The 14186-nt window shown below is 39.8% G+C and overlaps 1 protein-coding gene across 2 annotated transcripts in view; it reads right to left on the reverse strand.

Annotated features, from left to right (window-relative positions):
- CTNNBL1 (catenin beta like 1) overlaps nt 1–14186 on the reverse strand; it is a 172932-nt gene that overhangs the window by 124403 nt on the left and 34343 nt on the right. For both annotated transcript variants that reach the window (XM_036321863.1, XM_036321864.1), the window contains exons 2-3: nt 13481–13669; nt 8029–8135 (exon numbers count right to left, since the gene is read on the reverse strand). In XM_036321863.1, coding sequence (XP_036177756.1) covers nt 8029–8135; nt 13481–13669 — 296 coding nt within the window. The remainder of the gene's footprint in view (nt 1–8028; nt 8136–13480; nt 13670–14186) is intronic.

Raw genomic sequence — 14186 nt, forward strand, 5'->3', positions numbered from 1 at the left:
TAGTTAGGGTACTCCTAAGGCTTAGGAAGAGCCACACTCAAGGAGCCAAAAAAGCCGCATGTGGCTCACGAGCCGCAGTTTGCTGACCACGGTAGAAGATCTATCAGTAAACATATTGCTATGAGAGATGTCTGAGATATTGCTGCAAAGATTTTTATGGTTTCACAACTTACATTTAGGTCTTTTATCCGTTTTGAGTTTATTCTTGTGTATGGTGTGAGTTGGTAGTCTAGTTTCATTTTTTTGCATGTACCTGTCCAGTTTTCCCAATACCATTTATTGAAAAGACTTTCTTTACTCCATTGTATGCTCTTGCCTCCTTTGTCAAATATTAATTGAGCATAATGGCTTGGATCCAATTTCTGGGTTCTGTTCCATTGATCTATATGCCTGTTCTTGTGTCAGTACCAGGCTGTTTTGAGTATAGTGGCTTTGTAGTATAATTTCGTATCTGGTATTGTGATTCCTCCAACTATGTTCTTCTTTGTCAAGATTGCTATTTGAGGTCATTTTTGGTTCCATATAAATTTTTGGAATGTTTTTTTCTAGATCTGTTAAATATGCCATTGGTATTTCAACAAGGATTGCGATGAATCTATAGATTGTTTTGGGTAGTAGTAGACATTTTAATGATGTTGAGTTTATCAAGCCATGAACATGGTATTTTCTTCCACTTGTTTATATCTTCCTCTATCTCTTTTTTCAATATCCTGTAGTTGTCTGAGTACAGTCTTCTACCTCCTTGGTTAAGTTTATTCCTAAGTATCTTAATTTTTTGTTGCAATAGTAAATGCGTTTTTTATTTTTATTTTTTTAGTCTCTCTGAGAGTTCATTATTGGTGTATAAAAATGCCATCAATTTCTGGGCGTTAATTTTATATCCTGCTATGTTGCCAAATTCATTTATTAAATCTAGTAGTTTTTTTGGTGGAATCTTAGGATTTTCTATGTATAATATCATGTCATCTGTCAATAATGACAGTTTTACTTCATCCTTTCCAATTTGGATGCCTTTTATTTCTTCTTCTTGTCTGATCGCTGAGGTTATATTATATTGAATAATAGTGGTAAAAGAGGACATCCCTGTATTGTTCCTGTTCTTAGGGGAAATGGTTTTAGTTTTTGCCCATTGAAGATGATGTTGGCTGTAGGTTTGTCGTATATGGCCTTTATTATGTTGAGGTATGATCCCTCTATTCCCACTTTGCTAAGAGTTTTTATAAAAAAAAGAGTGTTGGATTTTGTCAAATGCTTTTTCTGCACCAATTGATATGATCATGTGATTTTTGTCTTCCAATTTGCTTATGTAATGTATCATGTTTGTTGATTTGCAAATATTGTATCAGCCTTGCATCCCTGGGATAAATCCCACTTGGTCATGGCATCATACACTGAATTTTAATGTGTACTCTAATCTGTTTATGGGCTTTGCACTGCATTTCATTGCTTTGTTTGTAAATTCTTGAGCCAGGATCACACTTCCATATTGTTACAGTATATTTTATGTCCATTATTGCAAAAACACTTTCTTGCTAGTCTTCTTTTTCAATGCTTCCTTGTTTATTCTCACCTGTTTATTATTCCAAGTACATTCAAAATTATATTTGTAAAGATTCCCCCTCCATCTATCTTTTTTTAAGGCTTCTTTCACTGTGCTTACAAATATACCACCATTTTACATTATTTCTGTCTCCTAAAGTGTGAAAGTCAAGCCAGAAGAATCATGCCTTGGAAAGAAAGGCTGGTGCAGAATTCAGATATTCCATGGGGTAGCAGATCTATATAATCTTTGAACCAAATGGGCTCAGCAAACCTCTAAGGGTTATTTGCCTTAAGTGGGTAGTTGTTTTTTTTAAAAAAATCTGATTTCTGAAGAGTAACTTCACATAAAGATTTTTATAGCTCAACAGGAAGAACTGACAAGGAAGACTAAGCACTAAATAGTAATAAGCAAAATGATGTTGAACACAAGAAAAGATTTGGGACTTGGGTGGTAATGAATGAATGTCAGCCCAGAGAGAAGCCTCTGGTGGCATCCTACAGGGGTTGATCCTTAGGCCTGTTTAGATCATCTATATTATTTTATTGTTATTTTCTAATCAGTAACTTAAATGAAGGTATATAAATAGCAACTTAACAAATGTTAAGCAACACAAAGCTTACAGAGAAAATGAATACAGCGCTGACAGAATCAATTCAAAAGTTTCTGATAGGCGATGATGGGCCAAATCTAACAGGAGAAAAATTATCTAGGATCCACATAGAGAGCTGCACTGAACCAAAAAGTCAGATTACAAATGCATGGGGTGGGAACGACATAATTTAATAAGAGCACATGTGAGAACTTGATGGTTTTAGTCAACTGTAACAGCAATACAAATCAGACCACGAGACAGCTGTACCAGGACAGAAACTACTCATTCAACTTTGGTCACCCAACACTGGGCACACTCCCAGGTCCACAGTTCAGCAGATGCCTTCCAAATGAAGGAGCAGAGGAAAGTAGCTGCCACAAAGGCTAGGTGGTTTCAGGCTGCTTAAAAGAAGGCAATACAGAGTTAACATGTGATTATATGACCCTGAAGTTCTGTGACATCTCTTATAGAAGCCATACTTTAGGAGAGATATAGACACTAATTCGGGAAAACAACCACGATTATAAGTTGTCTAGATATCCTCTCATCTAAGAATTTGTTGAAATTCTTTTTCATTCTGAGTTTAAATCTTAAAGAGTCAGAAGTGTCAAATAATGAAAAGATTTCTTTGAAAAGTTAAATACTTGTCACTGGGGGTAATTAATAAAGGGTAATATAATTTTAAAAAATCAAGAATTAGAAGGGAGAGTGGAATTTACCTTCCAACTTCGAAATTCTTCTAAATCTGCAATCAGCCAATGTTTTTAAGTTTAGAAAGTCAAAAAATTATCAAAACAAAAACAAGCAGAAACTCAAATGACAGCAGAGAAACATCATAAAAATACTACTGGGGGTCCAGTGTTACATGAGTAACAAGATATAGTGGAAAATGCCTGGACTTGAGAATGATATAGACTTGGGTCACACCCCCAGCCACACAAGTTACTGGCTGTGTAACCATGAACAGTACGTCAACAAGTATTTACTGGACACACACTAGGTACCAGTCACCGTGCTAGGTTCCGAGGATATAACAGATAATAAAATAATCCTAGTTGCTGTCCGCATGGAGCCCTTAGCCTAGTACAAATTTAATAACCTATTACATACAATTAATTGTAAGGATCTGGTGTTGTCCAAGAAATGACATTAGAACACAGATCACGGGACCCCAACCTGGTCAACGGAGACAGAGAATAGCAACTAACCTATCTCTAAACCTCAGCTTCCTTAATTTTCCTAGCTGAATTACAGTGAGGATTCAACGAGATAAAAAAATATAAAGTGCCTAATGATAGTTGGCACATAATAGGTGCTCAACAAATCTAGGTACCATCAAGTTTGCTATGCTATAAAAAAGAGTATTTTCTTCTCTTTTTGTCAACAAAGTATAAGCCTACTCATTTAAAGCACACACTACAACATTTGTAGAGACTGTCTAGGAAGTAAGCATACACTCAGTAATGGACGACTCACAGCTGGGGGAATGGGTCAAGTTAGAGGCAATGGGAAAGCAACACAGCAATCTATTAAAACAGTAACCCAGGCTGAGATGGGGTCATCGATTCCATCTGGGAAGGGGAGAATATTCTGCTAGTCTGCCATGTGCATTTGTTTCAGACCACCAGGATGTTCTCTTTCAACTGTAATAGTGAAGATTAGCAAATGACCAGCAAGGCTCAAATATACCAGGAAAACCACAGAAATTGGTGAGTCCTCCTGCAAACACAAGACCAGCAGTCAATGCATAGAGAACATGATGCTTCTCCCACCCAACTAAATCAGCAGTTCTCAAAGTGTGGTCCTGGGACTCTAGGGTGGGGGTAGGAGGTGGTTGGAAATCCTTTTCGGGGGTCTAAAAGATCAAAATTATTTTCACAATAATCCCAAAGTATTACAAGTACGTCTTGTTTTATTGAGTTTTGCTTTATTGAGCTTCACAGATACTGCTTTTTTTTTTTTTTTTTTTTTACAAAGCAGAGGTTTGTGGTAACCCTTCATCAAGCAAGTCCATTGGCACCATTTTTCCAACAGCATTTGCTCACTTCATTTCTCTGTGCCACATTTTGGTAATTCTTGCAATATTTCAAACTTTTTCATTATTATATACTAGAGGCCCGACGCATGAAGATTTGTGCAAGAATAGGCCTTCCTTCCCCTGGCAGCCAGCACCACCTTCATACCAGCCAGAGTTGCCTTTCTACCTTCACTCCGGCCAGAGCCGCCTTCCACCTCTTGCCTTGTTGCATCAATTTGCATCTTCCCTCCTTATTGGCTGTGGGCGCTGCCATCTTTATCGCAAAGTGATGGTTAATTTGCATATTACTCTTTTATTAGATAGGATGACATGGTGATCTTTGATCAGTGATCTTTGCTGTTACTAGGGCAAGACCCTCCACCAGCAAAAAGATTATAATTTGCTAAAGGCTCAGATGATGGATAGCATTTTTTAGCAATAAAGTACTTTTAAATTAAAGTATGTACATTTTTTTTTAGACATAATGCTGCTACATACTTAAACTATAGTACAATGTAAATATAACTTTTATATGTGCTAGGAAACCAAAATATTCTCGTGACTCGCTTTATTGCAATATTCACTTTACTACAAACCCGCGATCTCTGAGGTTTGCCTATTTTGCCTTTTTCACTTTCATTCTCTCAGGAGTGAACACTGGAGTTTTCAACAGGGCTACACAAGACGTGATTATATCATTGCCCTGATGCCTAATAAAATGTGTGCTTGTGTATTCTAGAATTTTCTAAGATAAGCACTTTGGGGTGTACTCATAATTGAAGAGTGCAAAGGGGCCCTGAGATTAAAAACTTTGAGAACCACTATACTAAATAATTCTGCCCCTGCAACAGTGAAAAGGAGAACACTAATGGGCTTACCAGGGAAATAGCACGCTCCACTCAATGTGATATTTGGCAGAAAGATTACAGTGCAAGGTTGAGGCTGCATAAAGAGAACTTTCAAATGAATCTGAAATGCAGCCAAATGAAGAGAAGCATTTTTGGGTTATGCAATCAAAATGACAACTGCATATATGGGAAAATATATTTGAATGTTTCTGATCCCAACCGGAAAGTTTCATTCAAATATGTTCTAGCAATTTTCATCTTAATTGCACCTCGCTGGTCTAGAGAATTATAAAAGACACTGCACCAGTAAGAATTCAAAAATTCAAGGTTAAAACAAAACGTAGTTTCCTAACCAATTTTAAAATGTTCAGCTTTAAAAACTAAAATAGTATATAAATTTTATCTGAATAGAAAACACTGTGAAGTCTTTAAAATAAAATTTTAAAACCAATTTATGAAATGTAACACTAGAGCATCTGTGGTACCTAAGATGTGGTACATAACCTGCAGAAACTCACTGCTCTAAATTGACAGAAGTACTAGTATACCTACCAAGTGGGCAAAGGCAATGCTGGCACTCTAAGAAGTAAATTGGATTGCTTAAATTTCCAGAGTTATCAACCCAGGGCACAGCTTCCTCATAATGATCCTTAGATTCCAGGCAATAAGAATGTAATAAAGATTACATCAACCATCTAGTATCTCATGTTTATTGAGCACCTAGAGTATGGCAGGTATTGTGTTAGGAATTAGAAACAGAAACAAACAAGACACAGTCCACCTCCTCAAAGGACACAGAATCTAATGCAGGAAGACCACTGAGTAAAGAAATAATAAAACAAATGGCAAAGATGTTAAAGACTGATCACATTCATTATGGGCAAGAAAATAGGGAAAGAGACCTGCTGATGGGAGAATAAAAGAACACAGTGGGGAATATGGCAATAGTTATCCAAGTTTAAAATATACATACCCTTCAACCTGAGAATTCAACATTTGTCCTATAGAAATACATTTTATATTAAGGCACATGTATACAAAGGTTCGCTACAGCATTGTTCATAAAAGCCAATATTTAAAATAACCAAATGTCTGTAATAGAAAAATAATAAGTAAATCATGGTTATCTATAAACCATGAAATACTATAACCAGTCACAAAAAATAAGATAAATATGCATATATGAACATGAAAAGATCTCCTGTTATGTAATAAAAAAAAAATCCAGGTGCAGAATATGTACAGTATAATTTAGGTTAAAAAAATTTTTGATATTTACATATATATATATATATATATATATATATATATATACATATATATAAATAAGTATATGAAAAATAATCTGAAAGGATATTCACCAAAGTGTCCACAGGGCTATCTCTAGGTAGGGGAATGGAAGACGGGGTCAGTGCAGTGAAGGAGGACGTGCATTTTTTACGCTACTTATGCACTGTTGGTATTTTTTACAATGACAATCAATTCAGGTATTACTTGTGTAATCAGACACACACACACACACACACACACACAGTGCAGAATGACAAGTGCTACTGTATGGTGAAGTTCAGCACAAAACCCTACAGGACTCTCGTGCTGGGAAAGCTGAGCTGCAATCTTACTACAAAGAGGGCTATGGTCCTAGGTCCAGTAACCAGGTTCTTCCCTCTCTACCCTCCTCATCTAAAGCACATTAGCCTTACCAGGTTGCCATGAGGACTTGATGACCTCTGACACCTCTGTGCCTTTGTTCATGCTAGTCACACTGCTTGGCATGCCTTTCCTGCCTATTAAAATCAAAATCATTCTACAAGGCCAGCTCAAATACCACCTCTTCTGTGAAGACCTTAACAGGCCCCAACTTGGTATTCACTGTTTCTTCCTCTATGCTCCCACAATACTCTGTTTGTATCTCTTTTAAGGTATGTTTCCTTCTACTATGCATTTATAGCGAATGTGCCTAATAACCTATAAACTTGAGTGCAAGACTAAACTATCCAACTCTTAGTTCCCTACAGGCCTTGGACATATTAAGATTCATTAAAAGTATACGTCCTAGGAGGGAGACAGAGAGGGATGGAGAGAGAACATTAAAATCTGTATAAATATGAAAATCCCTTTAATTAGGACTCAAGACTGACTGAGAGATACCAGACCCCTCATTACAGTACTTCACAGTGCACCGAGGAGCCAGTATAGTAACTATCATTTCATAAGTATGTACTAAATACCAGGTATTGATCCACTCACTTCCAATTATTTTCATTTAATCTTCACAATTCTGTAAAGGGGGTATTATTTCTTTATACAGATAAGATACCTGAGGCTAAAAAAGGAAAAGTGACTTATTCAAGGTCATGTAGGAGTCACATCCATATCTGCCTAACCCCAAAGCCTTTGACATTTTCTCAACAGTAAAGCTATCACTAATAGCAGCCAAGGTCAGTTTTCTTTGGGACTTGAGAAGAATAATGAAGAAAAGAGTTAACATAATAGGTCTGATCTTTAGAAGGGCCTGGTTCTAGGCTGGCATTTGGGGATTTGGCTTTTGAAAAGTTCCCTATGTGATAAGGTTGTTTTGCCCACCTTTCCTTCTGAGAGTCTGGAATTCTGGTAGTTGTTGCTGGCAGAGAATGGCTACATGACCTGTCCTCATTAAATACTCTAGACTCAGAATCTCACATGGGCTTGTCTGGAGAGAGACACTGCATGCATGTGTTCACTGCTAGAGAAAGGATCATGTCCACCTGACCCCTCTCAGTGGGAGGGAGAAAGCATAGGAAGTCTATACATTAGTTTCTCTAGACTCTGCCTCATGTATCTTTTCCCCTTGTTGATCTGGTTGTATACCCTCAGTACCACTGACTCTGAGTCCCATGAGTCCTTCTAGTGATTTTCCAAACATGTGGTCGTCCTCGCACTCCTAAGGACGACAAAAGCAGACGAAACAAGCAAAAAACAAAACAAAACAAAAATGGCAAACAAAACACCTCAAAAGAGGAAGGGTATCAGCAAAACAGAGCCTTACTTCTCTGGATTGTCTGGAAACTTGATCCGCAACTCTTGGTTTTTATATGATCTTTTTTCAAATGTAAGGATCATTTTCTTCACTGAGCTTTCATCCAATGGTTCCTCCTGGTATAAAGGGACAAACGCAACAATTCTTATTCACTAATTATTACTTCTTTCATTGGTTCTTACATGCTATTCTGCCACTCACCTTTGTGGGTTAAATGTACAGAAAACATTTTATCTCCCCCACTAGAATGAGGATTAAGGGTCTACATCACATGCTACTTTGTATCACTCTGTGTGTCTCACATCTAGCATAGAAAGTTTAGTTTAAGATTTAGTCAACAAATATTTCTTGAGCATATCCTATGACTTGGAGTAAGCAACCATATTAGTTAATATTTATCTTGTCCTCCTTTGTTGTACAGGTAAGAAAACACTCAGTAATTTAAAAGAACTTGGTCAGTGACAGTGGCCCTCAATCTTTTCCCTATACAAGGAAGGGGTCGGCAAACCGGCCAAATTCAACTCTCTGCCTATTTTTGTATAGACCTTAAGAAGGGCTGTTAATTAGCAATAGTCACAGTTTTTATTTCTTTCACATTACTATAACTGCTCCCTACTGGCTGCTGAGATGGGAATCAGACAGGTTCCTGGAATCCAGATATAACATCAAAAATTAGAGAAGTTCAGAAGTAGCATTTAAAAACTAGTAGACTACACAGTGTTTTTCTTACTTCATACACTAGAGAGGTTTGAAGGTTTTCTTACCTTTATGTCTACAAAGGTATATACATTTTTTTAAAATGGAATCGTTTTCCCCAAGAAATCTACACTAAAATTTCAGAAATGTAGTCTCCTCAGTTTATTTTCCAGTTTAATGTAATGTGCTGCAATACACTCTGCCTAACACTCTCCCAACTCGTAGCTTCATAGCTTTGTAGTCATTGACCATAACTCACACCTAAAGGTAAAGAGATTGCTATTAAGAGACCCTGAAATAGATCCTTTTGAAAAGCCCTGAATCATCCCATAATTTTGTAAGTACACTAAAAAATGCTAGCTATTATTTTGTTAAATTTGATATGCATATATTATGTTTTAAGTGGAAGATACCTCTAATTTTATTTGGGGCATGACACATTTCTTAAGATTTTTATCAATGACTCTTGGACCCTCAGGTAGTCTATTGGACCCCAGCCTCCCCCCCCCCCCCCCCCCCCAGTGTCTACTGCTTAAAGAGAAGTTCCCAGACATGGTAAAAACAGAAGTTAGTGCCCTGGCTCAGTTGGCACTCAGAGCCTAGCTTCACTATTTACTAGCCACAATGCAATGCTACTTTGCTGACTATAACCTTAAACGCTCACCAAGTCTGCCTCTTAAGTCTTTCCTGAATTCATCCACTTGGCATCCTCTCTATAATAATAAAAGCATAATATGCTAATTAGACCAGACAGCCAAACGACCTTCTGGATGTCATTCTGGATGTCCTTCCAGACGAAGCTGCTGCGGCGGGGGCCGAGGCAAGGCGGTTAGGGGTAATCAGGCAGGCAGGTGGGTGATTATGGGTGATCAGGCAAGCAGATAGAGGCGGTTAGGAGCGATCAGGCAGGCAGGCAGAGGCAGTTGGGGCGGTCAGGCAGGCAGGCAGAGTGGTTAGGGGTGATCAGGCAGGCAAGCAAGTGGTTAGGGGAAATCAGGCAGGCAGGCGAGCAGTTAAGGGCAATCAGGCAGGCAGGCAGGCAGGCAGGCAGGCAGGTGAGTGGTTAGGAGCCAGCAGACCCGGATTGCGAGAGGGTGTAGAGTGGGCTGAGGGATGCCCACCCCACTCCCCCCATGCACGAATTTTGTACGCCGGGCCTCTAGTCCCATATAATAAAAGCCTGATATGCTAAGTGTCCAGTCGGCCGTTCAACCAATCAAAGTGTAATATGCTAATGATATGCTAAAGCTGCTCAACCACTCACTATGACGTACACTGACCACCAGGAGGCAGTCTACCAGTTGCTATGACATGCACTGACCACCAGGGGGCAGATGCTCCAACCAGTAGGTTAACTTGCTGCTGGGGTTTGGCCAATCGGGACTGAGAGAGATGGGCCAGACATGCCCTGGAGCCCTCCCGCGGTCCCTCCCCAGCTGGCCAAACTCCTGGGTCCCTCCCCAGACCCGATCATGCACTGGTGGGGTCCCTTGGCTTGGCTTGCCCCCTCTTGTAATCCGGAACCCCTCGGGGGATGTCAGAGAGCTGGCTTCGGCCAAATCCCACAGGCCAGGCCAAGGGACCCCACTGGTGCACAAATTTGTGTATCGGGCCTCTAGTTTAGAATAAAATTTCAATCCTTTACATGACATACAGTATAGAGCAAAAGTAGGTTTACAGTTGTGAGTATGCAAAACATTTTATTCTTGTGTTATTATTTATTAGTTATTTTCCATGCAAACAACTGTAAGCCTACTTTTGTCTCATCCTCTATGTAAGGAAGGTCTGGCATGATCTCGCCCAGATAATCTGTTCACCCAAAACTAGGGAATATAGCCCTGTTGTGAGACCATGTCTACTTGTTCAATGCAGACTCTCTAGTTCCTTTTACAGTGCCTGGCACACAGCAGGCATCCAGTGAAGATCTGTTGAAGAAAGAAAGAAAAGAAGAGAGATGTATCTTCTAAGGTCAGAGAGATGTTCTAAAGAAATGAGGTACATAAAATTGTTTTATAAACTATATGACACTATCTTAATGTAAGCTAGTTTTTTCTATTAGTAATAAGCATGATGTACCTAACATACCACTAGGATTTAACTAAAATAATCCAAATTTCTAGGAAAGAGTTAAATTAAGCAAACTCAACATCCACTACTCTTCTTTCCCTTGGCTAACATCTTGCCTGCCCTGCAGGAAAAAAAAACCTACTAGTGTTAATACGGCTCTCATAGGATTCCCAGCCTTAGCCTCTTCAAGGTTTGGCCTTCCCTCCTTTAATTTCTCTCCAACACTAGAGGAAACTGAATTATCAGTCTTAGTCATCGGCTACAGCAGTACCTCCAATAGCTCAACGTCAGGAACCAGAGGGAGACTTCAGAAAGATGAATGCTGGTGATGTAGCACAAAAAGGACAATAATATTTTACAAGTTCACGTGACTTTACGGGGCAAACATCACTTGCTTTTCATCAAATGGGACTTTGGTGGCAGTGAGAAAATAACTCTTGAACTTGTAGCCTTCCATGTGTCATTTTTACAAAACGATCTCTTTTTCCCTGTCCCTTAACAGAAGGGCTGGTCCCACATTACATTTCTGTCTCTCAGGCTAGAAATCACTTACCCATGACAGCTACTATCCTAATCCTCCAGTACAAGCCTTGCCCTACACAGGAATTACACCTGCCAATTAACTGCTGCTGTAGCACTTACAGATTGAGCAGAAGCTAGTAAGAAAGGAGGGAGAGAGGGAAGTGATGGAGGGATGGAAGAAGGAAGAGAGGGAGGGGTGGAGGGATGGAGGGGTGGAGAGGTGGAGGGGTGGAGGGGTGGAGGGGTGGAGGGGTGGAGGGGTGGAGGGGTGGAGGGATGGAGGGATGGAGGGATGGAGGGATGGAGGGATGGAGGGATGGAGGGATGGAGGGATGGAGGGATGGAGGGATGGAGGGAGGATGCGCTACACACACTGACTGTCTAAAAGCCTGGTAGGGCTGCTGCCCTCAGAGGAAATTTGGGACTGTTTCCCACCACAGATTTCCAAAGTGTCACCATCTTTTAGGGGCAGACCCCTGAATTAGCTCTGATATAAATGCTAATGAGAGTTATTGTCATAACACAGTAAGGACCTTTGTGAAATATGAATCAATTTTTTCCCCTCTTAGATTCACACTCCAGCTTCATTTTTTAAATCCAAACTTAGCATCATGTCTTTGAAGGAACCAAAAACCAGCTGGCTCTTAAGAATCTATTTCCATAATTCATATTGAACAAAATGCCAGAATGAAATAACATACAAGTTAACACTTAAGGATTTAAAAAGACACAAAGGCATGGTCATTTCATTTTTAATCGCTGATATTTTACCTCTACCCTTTTCAGCTTGGTTCATTTATTCATTCAATAAATATTTATTAAGGGTCTACCAAGAGCTAGGCATTGCTCTTGAGTGCTCTGAGCTCTGAACAAAACACAGCCAGTCTCTGGTTTCACAGGAGGCCAGGAGGGGACAGCAAATGAGTAAACAAACAGAATTTCAGATCATGGTAAATGCTGTGAAGAGAACACACAGAATAAAGTGATAACAGAATGAGAGAATGACTTGCAGGGCCACCTCAGAGACAGGAAAGACTTCTCCAAGGAGGAAACACCAGAACTAAGACCTGAATGAGAAGAAACCAGCCATGCAAAGAGTGGTTCTTCATTAGGGCAAGAAGAGCATTCCAACAGAGGCCACAGAAAGAGGTCCAGAGGCAGGAATGAGTGCAAAGGAATCTTGAGGCAGGGCAATTGAACGGCATCTCTTTCCCTAAACTGTATTTCTTCAGTAACACCTAAATACCTAGTCCCTTAGCTCCCCCGGAACTTCTCCACTTTTACTACTTTGCTAATGTCATTTCAACTTCCTGAAAAGCCCATCTTCCACTTGTTCAATAAAGTTCTACTCTTCTTTTGAAGACTATTAACTACATCAAATAATGGAAGCACCTTCTATGTGTCCTTAGTATGGTCTAGAAAGCCTCCTTGACCCCTATATGTCCTCAGTATGGTCTAGAACAGCAGTCGCCAACTGGTGGTCCACGGACCACTGGTGGTCCATGAGGTCCAAAAGGTTGGCGACCGCTGGTTTAAGGAAACCTTTGGAGCAGCGGTCGCCAACCAGTGGTCCATGGACCACTGGTGGTCTGTGAGGTCCTAAAGGTTGGTGACCGCTGGTCTAGAAAGCCTCCCTGACCCTCCACAGTCAATACCAATAGCTCCACAGTTCAGTGCTTGGGCCTTGATATATAACACATAATCCAGAATAATGTTAAAACTCTATCTGTGCCCTAGCTGGTTTGGCTCAGTGGACAGAGCGTCGGCCTGCAGACTGGAGGGTCCCAGGTTCGATTCCAGTCAAGGGCACATGCCTGGGTTGTGGGCTTGATCCCCAATGGGGGGCGTGCAGGAGGCAGCCGATCAATGATTCTCTTTCATCATTGATGTTTCGATCTCTCTCTCCCTCTCTCTTCCTTTCTGAAATTAATAAAAATATATTTTAAAAAAACAACAACTCTATCTGTAATGTTCTTTACACTTTTCAAAATGATTTCCCAACTCCATTATCCCACTTAACCTTCAGGTCAACACTGTGAAATAAGTATTCTAAACCCCATTTTATAGATTAAGCTAGGGAGGTCAGAAAAATTATATATTTGGCCCAAAATTACACTCTATAGAGACTATGTCAGGGACAGCCATCTCAGCAATCAGCCCACTTCTGCCACCTTACCTCTTCCTCTTCCTCCTCACCCTCTCTGTCAATAATCTGAAGCAGCCTTTTTTTGTCATCATCTGCTTCTTCTACCACAGTCATTTCCTCTTCCCGAAAGCGGCCACGTTCTCGAGTACCAGCTTGTTTCCGACGCATTTTCAGCTCTTCCTCTTCATCATCCCGGGGACGTTTTGTGCCCCTGTTGGGCTAAGAAAGAGAAAAAATAAACACAGGATTTTAGAGTTGGAAAAGGCGAGAAAAGGCATACATAGCAAATATTCTAACACTTTCAAGAATTCCCCAACTGAAAAGCACCACACCATACAATTTCTGCCACAAAAAATACCTCTATGAGGTATTTTTCAAATTCTTAATGGTTCTATAAATTCATGATTAAAGTCACCTATAAAGTAGCTGGCTTTTTTGTTTTTTTACAGAATTTATTCAATATGCAAAGTTTCACCACTTCACGAAGGTTCCTATGCATACAGAAATCATAAGGAACAGAGCACTTTGAGATAGAGACACTGGGTTAGGCTCAACTACTTTGTAGGTGACTTTAATACATATATACTCACCAATCCCTTAGCACATAGTTTTAATTCATGTCTAAAAAAGATTACAGTCACTCACAAGTAGTACAGAGAATATTACATATATAACTTCCAAGGGTCTACTGCACTCCAAGTTCCTACTTTACACAAGAGGAGAGTAAGGCCCAGAG

Source organism: Myotis myotis, unplaced genomic scaffold (assembly GCF_014108235.1).
Source record: "Myotis myotis isolate mMyoMyo1 unplaced genomic scaffold, mMyoMyo1.p scaffold_m19_p_9, whole genome shotgun sequence".
NCBI lineage: Eukaryota > Metazoa > Chordata > Mammalia > Chiroptera > Vespertilionidae > Myotis > Myotis myotis.